Source organism: Vidua chalybeata, chromosome Z, assembly GCF_026979565.1.
Source record: "Vidua chalybeata isolate OUT-0048 chromosome Z, bVidCha1 merged haplotype, whole genome shotgun sequence".
Lineage (NCBI taxonomy): Eukaryota > Metazoa > Chordata > Aves > Passeriformes > Viduidae > Vidua > Vidua chalybeata.
In genome coordinates, this window is record NC_071570.1 from 28,079,863 (window position 1) to 28,094,283 (window position 14,421).

The 14,421-nt window shown below is 36.0% G+C and overlaps 1 protein-coding gene across 2 annotated transcripts in view; it reads left to right on the forward strand.

Moving 5' to 3' along the window:
* Positions 1-14,421, forward strand: part of TENT2 (terminal nucleotidyltransferase 2) — a 46,896-nt gene that overhangs the window by 5,071 nt on the left and 27,404 nt on the right. For both annotated transcript variants that reach the window (XM_053969109.1, XM_053969108.1), the window contains exons 5-10: positions 161-275; positions 397-488; positions 1,268-1,334; positions 8,023-8,092; positions 11,644-11,720; positions 14,287-14,415. In XM_053969109.1, coding sequence (XP_053825084.1) covers positions 161-275; positions 397-488; positions 1,268-1,334; positions 8,023-8,092; positions 11,644-11,720; positions 14,287-14,415 — 550 coding nt within the window. The remainder of the gene's footprint in view (positions 1-160; positions 276-396; positions 489-1,267; positions 1,335-8,022; positions 8,093-11,643; positions 11,721-14,286; positions 14,416-14,421) is intronic.

Genomic DNA, 14,421 nt, shown 5'->3' on the forward strand with positions numbered 1-14,421 from the left:
TTTAAGTGCAGTAAAACTCTAGACAGTGGAGTAGGTCATGTGAAATGGTGCTGGGTTTTGCATTTAAAAAACCCAGCCTTCTGTGTTTCATGTAATTGCATCCATACAAGAAAGAATGTTCACTTTGCTGTGTCTTTACTTTTTGTATGTGTGTGTCCAGTTAAGTAAACAGGTTTTGGAATGGTTTCAAGCATGTCGGCAACAGGTCTCTGATTTGGACAGAAAAGAGCTTTGCAGAACAGAACTCCAGAGAGAAATTCAGCTGATTTTTCCACGTATGTTTTGAATCTAATTACTTAATATGAGTTTGCATGTTCTTCAAGTTTGTGATTCATCTTTCCTCTCAAACTGTAATATGTCATGTCATGTTTATTTTTTGTTACTCTTCTTTTACAGAGAGCAGACTTTTTTTGGTTGGGTCCTCACTGAATGGATTTGGCACTCGTACTAGTGATGGTGATTTGTGCCTGGTGGTTAAAGAAGAACCAGTAAGTAATTTAAAACATATGTAGTTAAAGCAAAGTCTGGTTTTATGTATGTACTGTTAAAAGGTTGGATCCTGAAATGATAAAAAAATTCTTAAGTCTTTTTGATTTAATAACATAGTTTTGCACTCAAAATAGCTACAAACTATGAGCCCAATAATGTGCAGATAAGAATTCAACCATATCAACTTAACAAAACTTATTTTTAAAGCTTTACCTTCAATTCATAAGTGCAAAAAATACAGCAAAAGGGAAGCAGATGCCTAGAATGATGAAGAAAACTGTTTAGAGAACTCTTTTAGATGCTGAAACAAGTTCTAATAAATAAAATTTCGTATTATTTAGATGCATAGCTACCAATTCTAGTGATCAGGAATAAAAATGTATTTAGTATCTTAAACATTTTTAGTGAGGAAAAAATATTACTGTAGAAATTAGATAAACAGAAAGGATATCTGAAAGAAATTTAAATAGACTATAATCTTGAAAGAATTGAAGCATAATTTAAAGGGAAAAAGAGGGCATTTTTGTATAAATGGGGCTAGGTTTTCATCTAGATCTGTGATTTTTGAATGTCAGATAATCACTTTGAATATTAAGTATGGATTTTTCTGTCTGGCATTTACTGTGATAAATGTGTATGTAGGCTGTAGAATGTGTTGGCGTACATGTTTATGCATTGTTCTGAGAACTAATTTCATTTTAAAAGCAAAGTGTGCTTACTTTGAGTATTTAAATGAGAGATACCAATTTTTTTAATGAATTTTAATTCCACATTTCAGGTGAATCAGAAGACTGAAGCAAGACGTATACTCAGCTTAGTCCAAAAACTCTTCAGTACTAAACTTTGTAAGTTACCATCTAAAGTGAGGTGGTAAGATTATTGGCAGTTCTGGAAGAAGTGTTGATGCTCAATTGCAACTAATGTATGTAATTGCGTCTTGTCTAGGTTCTAATCACAGTACTCTTTGAAGAAAAGCTATAAATATTTAGTAATGTTACTTTATGCTGATGAATGATAATTAGAAAAACAACAGTGTTTCTTGAAAACTAGGGGACTTTAATAGTGGGTAATATCTCAGATGACTTTTGAGTTGTGAAACACAATGAGAAGGGAGTAGCTTTCTTTTTGGTAAACCTCTTTTAGTGAACTCTTGCTAATACCTTAGATTGCAGTGTCTTCCTGGGAAAAATACTCTTAAGTATTTGTAAAATAAGATGTCACTCACAGTAGACTGTGTAGAATTGATTTTTTTTCTTTTGAGAAGTAACTAACTTAGGTGCCTAATGAAGAAAGTAATAAATGTTGACAAGCACATACTAGCACATACAGATAAAACGTGTCTATTCATAGTTTCTTCAGCTTATTGTTTAGACTCCCTTCAGATTAAGAATTCACATGTGTAGTTCTTGACTTAAATGTGATAGCCTTGTACTTCAAAGAGGCTTTTGTATCTTCCTTTGAATTATGAAATACTCTTAATATTTACTGATATCAATGACTTTATTACCCTACTTCCCAGACTTGTGGTAGATTCTTTGATGCTACTCCTTATAGTGATGTTCTGAACAGTCCTGCAGTGCTAAAAGGAACAAACTATAAATTTAAATGTAGACTTCAAAATTTCTTTGTTGGCAAGTATGCATGCACAGATTTTAACAGCTCATGTGGAAGAAACACTTGATACATCTGTTGCTGAATAGGCATCTCATATTTAATGGTTATTACTACTGATTATGGACATTTGCATAAGTCTGAAAATTAATATGGGTTTGTCTGTGGTGCAGCTCTCTTCAGTGCTTTCTGATAGCACAGTGATAACAGAGGTGTGTTTTCAGGGTTCAAGAAGCTTCTAAATGAGCAGTTTTTTTCAAGAGCTCTTGTTATGTGACAAAGTCTTAGACAAAATCAGGTTTGTTTACCAGTATCAGAAAGATATGATAGTCATGTGCAAGTGATCCCCAAGTGATTTGTGCCTTTGCCCATTTTTAATTTTGTAATTCTCTGATATCTTGCAAGTGCATGTGGTCAGCTTGGTTTAATCACAACATTCTATGGAAGGTAAGGCAGGACAAAGCACTGCTGAGATTACCACTCCTGTCAGGTTCCCTTTGTTGTGGTATGTAGTCCTCTTACATCATCTCTTCAGAATCTTAACATCAGTGTGGCATTAATTCCTATGTGTAGCAATTGTCCTGTGTTTGTGTGTGGATATTTTGTGAATAGAACTAGCAGACAGAAGTTGGTTAAAAATATTCAAAACCAAAAGGCTTTGGCACATGGGTCTTTACATATAGATTTAGCTAATTTACTAGCTGTATGCTAGTAAATGCTATATCAGTTATGCTAAGGTTTAGTACTTCTGGAACAGGAGGTGTCCCGGTTTCAGGTGAGATAGTTAATTTTCTTCTTAGTATCTGATACAGTGCTGTGGTTTGGATTTAATATGAGAATAATGTTGGTAACACACTGAAGTTTTAGTTGTTCTCAGTAGTGCTTACTATACATCAAGGAGAGCCTGTCTACCTGAAATGTATGAAGCTGCTTCTGGTAATTATTTTCAAGTTTTGTGCTGCCCTGTTAGCATGTATGATAGTATCCTATAATTTTAAGGTGATACTTCTCTGACAATATTAGTTAAGTATTTCTTTCTTCTGTAGAAGAGAGATTGCAGTATGCTCTTAACAAGTGTGTGAGCACTCATAAAACTTACTGTTACTTCACAGGAGAGAATGGAAATAAACATAGTTTGGGCCAAACATGAAAGCTACCAAAGTGTGTGCCAAGATGTAAGAGAAACAACAACATGGAGAAAATATAAGATGCTATTTAAATAAGTTCTTGCTCTGTTTTTTTGAGAGAGTTAAAAGGACAAAAAGAAATAAGGAGGATATTTGTGGCATAGGTAAAGTTTTAGAGCTTTTTTAACTCTTTTCCATATCACTTTGGTTCAGAAACCAGGGAGAAGTTTTTTCTGTCTGTGCCTCTTATAACATCTCTGGCTTTGTTCTTGCACTCTGCAGTGTTCCTGTGCATTCCAATATAAGGACAGTAAAGGTGTGATTCCCTGCTTATTTTGCCTTAATTCTATGATGGATAAATGAAGAAGCATTCCAAGTGCAAATTAGATCAGTCCCTTTCACAATTTGTTTTGTTTACAGAACTTTAAGTGCCATCTCTTTTATCCTTTGTATAGAGTTGAATGTGATTGTTAGATTGGGAGGTTTGGGAAGTGGGTTCAAAATTTGTATAAACTCTAGCTTGTTTTAGGTTTGTAAAAGGTAACAAGTCTAAGCAAGGAGTTTTAGTTCATCAGATTCTAAGTCTTATAGCTGAGGCTTTTCTGTGTTGTCATTCTGCATCTAGAATACCAACTGAAATGAAAATGTATTCTGTTTTTGAATAGTCTAATAACAGAGAAAGGTGGGGAAAAGCTTCTGATATTTTATTAGTTGTTTTTATGTATATCTAAACCACTGAGAGTAAATGTCAGACTGATTCCTCACTTCAGAATCATCTGTGTGGGATTCATTTTAAAAACACCTTGATAGTATTAGGTTGGCAGGTATTTACTGTCTGCATAAATAGCAAAGAGCTCATTTTCCCTTAGATTTACAAAAAGGTGCAGTAGCATTGAGACTAGGGTATCAGAGTGGTATCTGCATGGTAATGATCTAGTGGGAAATGTGTAACAGCTGGGACAAGCAAAAGAAGTTGAACTGAGTTGAATGACTTTGAAGGACTGTGCAGATCATTGAAGGAATTCCAAAAAATCAGTTATTTCATCCTCTGGTGGGTTGTACCTTCCTAGATTCTTCATGAATGTGAATTCAGACTTCTGTGTTGTCCAGTTTCTCCTTCTATAGTATAACCAAATCAATAAGGAAGAGCAGGCTACGCGCACAGGATGTCAAGGATCTTTTTGGCATATACCATGTTTGGTATATATTCCATGTCGTGGTTTGACATGGAAGTGAATTTTTTCCAGGAAGTTGGGTCAAACCAATCAGTGGTCAGGTTTGGATATTGGCACCTGGAGTGACCACTGAAAGTATGGACACGCCTCTGAGAACACAGGGGGTTAAAAGCAAGAACTCCCAAGAGAACTGTCTCTTTTGGTTCCGGTCGTCAGAGAGTGCAGACGCTCCCCTGCCCAGCCATGGGCTGGGTTGGGGAGGGGAAGCCACGCGGCCTTGTCCAGGTAGGCCGAGGGGCTGAGGGTCTGGAACCGAGCCAGCTCCTGCGGACTGAAGGGTGGAGAGAAGTGGAGATGCCTTTGCCCCGCCCCCCCCAAGAGGGAAAGAGACAGAGAGCCTGGCGGCACCTGGAAATTTGCCGGCAGAGGAGAAGGAGAAGGGGGGGATGGTGCCCAGCGTGGGAGGCAGAACATCGGACCGAGATATCAGCCGTCCAAGGAGTTTGAACGTTTAACCCTTTCCAGGAAATGAGGGCTTTTTAAAAGTATTACTCCTCCTTGATTTGTAGTGGAAGAGAGATAGTCCGGGACCTGAGATGTTAGAAGAAGAAATATTTAGGTGGGAGGAGATGATGAAGTAGCTTTTGGCTGGACTTTTCTTGTTAGCCATGGACTGAACCAAAATCTCCTGCAATGGAGACTGCATTTTAGGGGGATGCAGTGGTGACCCAGGGAGACCTGCTTCAGCTTTGAACAGCACAAGAATGGCGAGAAAAGAAGAAAGCTGAAGAGGGAATGGTGATACCCTCTGTCTTCAGGAAGAAGATGAGTCCTGTTTGGACCCCTCGGCCCCAGGGGAAAATGGGGGGGACTGTAGTCCCAGGTTGAGAAACTGAACTGTTGTATCTTTGGGTCTGTGGCAAAGCATCCTTAAAGGAGCCCTGTGAGCAGTCTGTCCATGCACGGTGGTGAGAGCACTGTGACATGGAAAGGAGAGTGTCACACTGGCAGATTTTCTCCGGGCGGTTGCCATGTGTGACAGGGAAACACAGGGTGGCAGTTGTGTTTCCTGGGGGGTCTGTGGTGCAAGAGAGACTTTTCTCTCTCTTGATAGTTTGAGTATTGATTATCTAAAGGGTGGTAATTTGATCAGGAATCCCGGGTGATGTTTCATGCTGGGTGTTTTTGGAAATTGGGAGGAGGAGGGGTGTTTTAAAGGGTCTTCATCCTGGATTTAGTTTATGTGTTTTCTGATTAGTAGTAGTTTAATAAAGTAGTTTTCCTTTGTTATTAAGCTTGGGCCTGCTCTGCTCTGTTCCTGATAACATCTCACAGCATTTATTTAGGGAAGGTGCATTTTCATGGGGACGCTGGCATTGCGCCAGTGTCCAACCATGACAGATTAATATTCTGCACAATTGCTTAATCTTTCATTCTGTAAAAGAAGAGAAGGAATTAAGCTCTTCAGTGTGAAATTCTGCATGAATAATTTATATATGAAGCAGTGCTTAGTCATCTTTGAAACCGTTTATATTGCTTTCTGCTAAGCTGAAGTGGTCTTCATGACCTTTCTGTAGATGTGCCTGAAACTGTAGAGCAGCTGTATAGATTTCTTTTCATGTATTTTGATGTAGCCTCTCTGGTCGTAGCTTTCATGGTCACGTAGTCAGTTTACTAAGGCACTTACTCAAGCTTCAAGAGTTCCACACCCTATATTTGTGACTGTTTCTTCCCCTGTATGTATATGTAAGGTACAATATAGATTCTGCTAACAGCATCATTGGTCTGAGCCACGAAAGATACCAGCAGGAAGTTACTGCCTTCTAACTTCTTCTTACCTCTTCTATCTTCTTCCTTGCTTTTTGCCATCCTGTGAAACAGATTGGGATTATGCTTTGGGCTGTATCTTTTTTTCTTAACCAGCTAATTTGACACAAGCATCCATCAAGGCTAGGGAGCCATATACAGACAAGGATGTGTTTGGAAGTGGATTGTCACTAGAATACGTTCAGTTAACCTCTGAAGAGCATTAGGAAGGGTCATAGTGAGGAAAATTGAATTGCTATGGCATACAGATAGACATCCACTGTTGCCTACCATGTGTTAGTGCATTGGGAATCTTTGTCTTAAATTTGTTAGTGAATAGAGAGGAGGTAGAGAGGTCTGCATGCTTTAGACTCTCACTTTAAAAATATTCTGGGATATTGGAGGAGAGAGGCCTGGATGTGTCGGAAGGTGCAACTAGAAGGAGGGGATGCTTGTGTTAATTTAGCAGAGAGTGAACATGAATTGAAGTTTCTTCATTTAAGATTCTCCCTTTAATATCAGTAAATTAGTAAGACTGTCTTTTTTTGAGTGCCAATCTGTGTGTTGCTTAGGCTTCTGCAATGCATTAAAATCCAGATAAAAGATTGCCTCAGTCAATCTATCTGAATATGCATATCCACAAAACAGTTTCAGAAAGTCTCAAAAAAAAATTGTTTTAATTGAGTATTGCACAGATTTTGTTCCATCAAATCTGAATTTGTCATCCAAAAGCAATGGAGATTATGCTGTTTAATCAAGCTGGCTGTTCAGCTAATAGAAGTACCTTGTTGCATTTTCTGGAGGGAAAGAAAAAATCATTTTATTCAAGGTTGTTTTTAGTCTGTATTACATGTACTGTGCATGCTTATTTATGCTAATCTGAGGTTAATTTATAAAAACAATGAGAAAATGTATGATGTTGGATATGGACAAATTCAAGTGGTCCTAGATTTGGCAAAAGAAGTAATTACTAAAATCGTACCTTTTGTCCGAATTCATATCATATAACCTACAGACTCTACTTTTCTTTCTTTTCTATTACTTTCTTGGGCACAATTCACTCAGGATTATGGGAAGCTAGGCTGAGGTATGAAGTCTAGGGAATTCACAACAATATGGCTGATGCAATATGCAACAGCTTTGGGGAGCTGAGTGTGGAGGGTGCATTTGGTAGCTCTGTGAGTGGCTGAGCTTAGTATGTGTGAGTTTGGATGGTCTGGCATTGAGCCTGTTTGTCTATCCTCTGTAGATAATCATCTGATAATCATCATCAATGCAGTTTATTGCATGTCCTATCACTATTAAAACAAAAGGCAAATAAAGCTTATCCTATTTTTGATAGAAAGCATTATCATGTTTTCAGTAGCATTTCCTAGTATGTACATTATAATTCAAATGAACAGTTTATAAAACAAGTTTTAAGCCTATTATTCCCCCATCCTGGTTGGATATGTTCTTGCTCCTTTATTTTTGTACCTTAATTATAACTAATCAGGATTTGTAATACAAGTACTGTTCCATGAAAGGATTGTAGTCCTTATGTTAAAATTTCTGGAATATATTTCCCTCAGAAAAGTCTTCTACTTGATGTTCTACTTACTTTTTCTTTAATGTTTAGTTGTGGGGGGTTTTCCACCTGCTTTTGTAGGTTGTTTTTTTGCTACAGTTGCTAAAGGTTACTTAGTTTAGCACGACCCTGCTAAATTTAATAAGCTGCTATTTGCTATAAATCACTCTATTAGATTCTAATACAGGATCTTTTTTAAGATCTGCATCTTGCATGAAACTTAATTGCATATCTTTCTCTCTTTCAGCAAGCTACATTGAGCGACCTCAGCTGATCAGAGCAAAAGTGCCAATAGTGAAATTCAGGGATAAAGTCAGGCAAGTATTCTGTTCAGCCTAATCTTTTAGACTTTGTCATGGGAAAGTATATTATATGTGTACTGCCCTTACAAGTAGTCCCACTGTTTTGTGTGTTTATTTGTGTGGTGCTGTAGTTGTATCACAAATTTGTAGAGTTAGCATGCAGTGGCAGCTCATTGCCGTGGTGGTCTGAAGCACCTCTTGTGATTGAGATGCTATTCGGTTCCTGTGATGCGATTTAGAAGCAGTACATCACATATTTCTGTGGGTTATTTTTACATAGTGGACTCCAAGTTAACAAATGGTTTGATGGAAAAACAGTGGTAGGAAGAAAACTGTTGTAAAATATAATTTTGCTTGCTGTACAGACCTGACTGTTGAGCTATACAAGCAACTGTGAAACAAGCTAGTTTGTGGTGATATTTTCTTGTATTCATTGTATATTCATTATGAGAATAATTTAGAGGGATGCACTAGGAGAGATAATGATGTCTTTCGTACTGTGTGTGAGAAAAGTATCTGATAGGAAAAAGTCATACAAACACTGAAATGTGTTGACAGTCTGAGTAATGTTCATTGTGCTCATTGGCTTAGTTTTGTAACACTGATATGTATCAGTTTCCTGTAGTAACATTGTTTCATCCTTCTTTGTAAATTGGACTTTGAACAACTTTAATGTAGCTCTCTTAACCTGTCTATACAGTTCTAACATTTTTAAACTCTGTCTCTGTCTTTTAAAAAATAAGCATACTTTTCTGGCCTCTCCCTATGAAAGCATATCACAACATGTTTTTATCATGATATTTCTTTATCATGGCAAGGTTCCTGCCCTGATAAAACTAAATCTGTCACGTCTACAGTTTGAACTAATCTATATCATCAGTTTAACCTTTTGTTTCATCTGAGATTATATACACACTTGTTGGGGTTTTTGCTTTACACTTTTTTCTTCATTTACACCCAGTCCCATATTTACTTGAGTATAATTGCCAACCTTCTTTTAAAAATTGGGATGTTTTTTACTTTCTCTTTTAACAGTACAGAAGGTTGTTTCTTCCATGCTTCCTGAAAGTATGGTACTTGTCAAGCTAAAATTTGGGTTATTTGGATTAGCTACATATAGCAATGCTAATCTTTTTATATATAAATGAAATTATACGTTCCTGGTGCAAATATTGAATGAATTATGGGATTATAGCAAGAATATTCTTCCCCCAATTTAAAATGAGAAAATAAACTTTAAAAAGAGACCTTTAGTATGGAACAGATGGAAGTCATTGTGTGAGAAGATTGAAGTCTTTTTGTAAGCATTTATAGTCCATAGTACAGTCGCTTTCAAAAAATAAGTCATGATAATTGTATACCTTACAGATAGGATTTAAAGAACTCTTTATTTCCCACTAAATCAAAATATGATCTTCTAAGAATAGAAGCAGCACATTATATTTTTGCAGAGTAAAATGCAGTGTTGTTCGCCATCTGGTTTTCCATCTTCCACATTGCTTTTGTGGAAGAGAGGAGTGGTGGTGAATGTCATCATTTTGGGCTGGGATTTTTTTTTATTGTAGTTTGTTTTTGTTTTGTTTTCTGTCTTTACAGTTATCTTACTTTTACATAACCTGTCACCTCCATGTTTTGTATTATTATTTAAGCATTTGTCTCTTTCCAGTCTCTTACTGGCCTCGTATCTTTTGTAGACGCAGATGTACAAAAAATGCATATGCATGCATTTTTTCCCAGAGGTCTTGCAAAATGGATTGGATATCCTGTACCCAGGGTACTAAGCCTGTATTTGCCAAAATTGAAACTAAACATTACCAGCTTCCTGTGAGAGCTAGTTTTTTGATGCCCAGCTGCTGGGAGAAGGTGGTTGAATTCAGTGGGTGTTATCTCTGTATCTGGAGATGAACCTTCTAATATGTTACCAATAACTGAAATATATATATATTTCATATATAACTGAAAATGGCTGTTTTCCCTTACTTTGATTCAGTGAATGAGAAAGCATTCAGTTTGTATTTGTTCTTTTATAACCTTTAAACTTGGGGGTTTATAGTGCTGTAAAAATAAGAGAAGATCAACTGCACTTAAAGGCTTACCATCTTTTTTTTGGTAGTCTTTCCCAGGAAATTATTCTAATGCTGGTTCTGCTTCCCAACAGCCTTTGATCAGTTATCAAGATCTTTATACTACAGAAGATACAAAAAATCTTCCTCTTCTGCTACAGTTGATGTGCAGTTGACTCTTTTCCTCTCCTTTGGTGCTTTTTAGTAGAACTTGAGTCCAAGCGGTACAAAACCTTTTTCACTTGCCACCACTGCAACAGCTATTAAACATGCACAGTAAACATGCAATAGAACTTGCTTCAGTCGGCATCTGGTAAATAGTCTTGTTGTCAATTTGGATTAATTGGAATTACACATGCAATCTGACATTTTTTATTATATTTGCACATGCAGTTAATGTTCTTATGGGTGTTCATGCTTGTATTTACAACTGTGATGTGGTGAAGCTTGTTTATTTCCTGTACTGTTATACACTATATTCTTAAAACATATAAAAGTTTATGCTTGATACTAACTCAGGTTAAAAATTATGCAGTAGTTTTGATGCAAAGAATGTTTTGCTGTAAAAAGTAAATAAAAGATGTAAAAAATGTAAAATGTTCAAAATACATAAAAAATTTCTTGTAAGCCTCAAATTACTTTTACAAATTTAATGAATTTCAGGTCCATGTTCCCCTTATATAATCAAGAAAATCCAAAGTGTTTGGGTGAACAAATGCTATGTGAATGAAACTTGTGCATGTAAAATGGAAAGAGCTGTATATCACATATACACTTACTTCTTTGTCTAATAATAGGCTCTTACTGTTGCAAGTTAGTGTTGATATGGATTATTGACCATGAATGCAATGTCATTTCTTGAGTTCTGTGAGTAGTTAGGCTCTATGTGCAGTAGGAAATTGAAACTTTGGGCAGGTTGTGTTATGAATAGAGCAGTTAGTGCTTGTTTGCCTTATTTAATCTTAACAGAATGAAAAGTATCAAAACTGTTTTATTGCAAAACATGTAGTGTTTACTCAGAATTGGCTTTATTCCTACATACTGATTCTCTCTTACTGTTATTGCAGAAATGGCTCTTACCGTCTGACCTCTTCCAGTTCTCTTTCTCAGTTCATTGGCATAATTTCCTAAACTAATACCTCAGAGAATCATTCCTGGTATCAAAAGTTATCTGCAGTAAATCATGTAGTGCAAGTGTAATTAGGAGAAAGATTTAATAAAAATTAAAAAAGATATCCTAAGTTGTCCTAAAGTCTAAATTTGCATCTTCATGTATTCTTCATGTATTCTTCACAACAATTACATTTTTATAACAAAGGAATTCCAAGTCTATAAATGGCTCAGGAGCTATAAACAAAACTAAATCACGGCATTTAAAACTCTGAAGAAAGTTTCTAGGGCTTTATATTAAAATTACCTTTTTCTGTATCTGTCATAAAGTAGGTAGTAAGCATTCAGAAATTAAATACCATGATGCTTCATTTTTTTTTTCCTCCCTAATAGCAATGTGGATTTCGACTTGAATGTAAACAATGTGATAGGTATAAGAAATACATTCCTTCTGAGAAGCTATGCATTCAGTAAGTTTTTATTGTATTTTCTTATTTCTTGAAACTTTGCTTGCAGAGTTTGTATTTTGGTATTGATACGCTACGAAAATTTAATAGATTACTATATATATAATTACCTATTTAGCTACATTAAGTAGCTTTAAGTTCTTGTTGCTCATTTTAAATACACGGAGAAAACAGCTGTATGTTTTTAATTGAATATTATAATATTCAGAAGATAAAAAAGATTCCTCATATTCAGGTCCATATATATACTACAAGGGCTACTTCAGCTATTCTGCAGATAGTAATATCATGATGGTTATCTAGTGGTATAGTCTCCAGCTTATTTTATTTCCTTACAGCCAATGACAGTATGGATGGCTGATAGCCAGCTATGTCTTTATGCTGTTGCAGAGTCTTTCCTTGGAAAATCCAAAATACTACTTATGTATTTATACTAATCCCAAATCAAAATTGGTTTGTGTCTGCTCAGAAGTTTGCATTTTAGAGAGAGATTGTGAAACAGCCTTGTGAAAAGAAGGTAATAACAACAGCACTCTTAGTGGTAAACTAAGGGTTTCTTTCTTAGCATTGCAATGTCATTTGTCAGATAAGTACATAAAGGAGTGTGCCTCAGCCTTTTTCTTCTAGGGCATTTGCATGTATTCATTTATCCCCTTCTTCAGTTCTTGCATAAAGGAATTTCTTTCTAATTATGTTAGGCAACTACCAATAGAAGCTACCTTCATTAGTTAATTTTTACTAATATTTCAGTCAAAGTAGTTTGTGTTCCATATTTGTGTTACTAGGAGAGTCTACAGCTTGTCCTGGATCAGTTGGTTAACTGTGATTTCTTCATACATTCAAGAAAGTGTATGACTGGAAAAGGATTTGCTCCCAAGTTTAAAAATATTAGGAAGTAATCATTGAATAGTCACTATAGTCTAATGTTGATATACTTGTTTGTAGCTTCTGTCACAGATTGTCTTTTCTCAGAAAATCACTGTAGGGCAGACAAGTCTAAATGTGACTTGTCTAGACCTTCTCTTCTGTTCTGCTGTGGTGATCACTTTTATAAGGCCAGCAAAATTAACTTCATGTTTTCTGGTGAAGGCTAAATAATATTTTCTTGAGGTCAAGGAGTGAGTTAATAGCAAAGGGAGACCTGTGATTGAAAATACCATCTTCTCAATGTTCTGGACCTTCCTAAATAGTCAAAACTGTATCATATAGCTTACAGCTTGTCTGTCTTGTCTTCCTTGGACCAGAAAACTTAGGTGATATAAGGCACACAAAACTAAATGGAAGCTTTTATCAGACTGTCTCCATACATATTATAAGTCATATGAACAAGGGTGGATAGCCTTATATGTATTATCCTGCTCACCTAAATGTGTAATTGAAGGTCTTCAACCTGCATGGGGGAAAAAAATTATCAAATTACCTCTAATGTGGAAGATGTATTGGTCTGTTTTCCATTGGAACAAATTAGATGCTTAGGCAAACAAGGTACTATCTATCTTACTGAACATGGTAAAAAAGCTAAAACTCAAAAGATTTCTGTGGATGCTGTTCTGTTTTGAAGTTAACTCTTCTGTGTTGGTGCATGAGTGCTCTAGAAAACATTGAGGATAATGAGGCAAGCTGACACAAATGTCCACAGAAAAAGTAGGTAGATTAGGCAGAGCTAGAAGTCGAAATCTGTGCTGTTACATTACCAGCGGTTGGTTGAGGGGGGCATGTCTGTGATTAATCAGCAGTTTTTGCTAGATATTTTTCAGTTAGTGGAGGATGGACTTTTTAGCTTTGTGCAAATAACATTACTGGGCATTTTCTTGAGAAAATGCATGTTTCAAAGTATCAGACAAAGTTTACTGGCCATATTGCACACTAACTTTGTTATATACTAATTACAGGCACCAGCAGACAGAATTTAATATCTCAAAATGAGGTCAACTAAAAAAAGATCTTTTCTACTGTGACACAAAATAGCTATGTGAAGATCATACCTGGCATATGGCTGTATTTATGTTTTTCCTCATGAAATGCATGTGTATTAATGAGATATTGTATCTAACATGTCACCTGCATAAAAAGTTATTGAGGACAAGGCAAATTTAAAATTTATGTTTGTATGCAGGGATTACTGCTGTCATGTATCCTGATGTAAACTTTAGAATTAGCTGTGTCCTCCAGCCACAATAATTCTTTTCCCTGCCTTCAAAGTTTGTATAGCCTAAATAAAAAAATAACATAGGGTCTGTCCTGGCAGCAAGTTTATTCATGGAAAATTAGTACAATTAACTGGAGAGACCTGAGAAGTAGAACGATGCTTTGCAAATTTCCTAGTATATCTCCTGTAATGTGTCTGTGGATTTTACTACTCAAAAGCCTGTTTGCAAATGCAAGTACCTTATTTAGATTTTTATAGGATGGATAGTAATTGTAGAATTCTATAAGTAAATTCTATAAAATACCTGCAGAAGATAACCTTAGAATACAAAACTACTACGTTCATCAAGTAAGAGCAAATGTTGATTAATTGCTATCTAGTTAAATGTACTTTTTAAAGATGTGTTTATTTTATTTGCAGTTGAGAATCGAGTTCGTCCATTAGTACTTGTTGTTAAGAAGTGGGCAAGTTTTCACGAGATAAATGATGCCAGTCGTGGTACTTTAAACAGCTATAGTCTTGTGTTGATGGTTTTGCACTATTTACAGAGTAAGT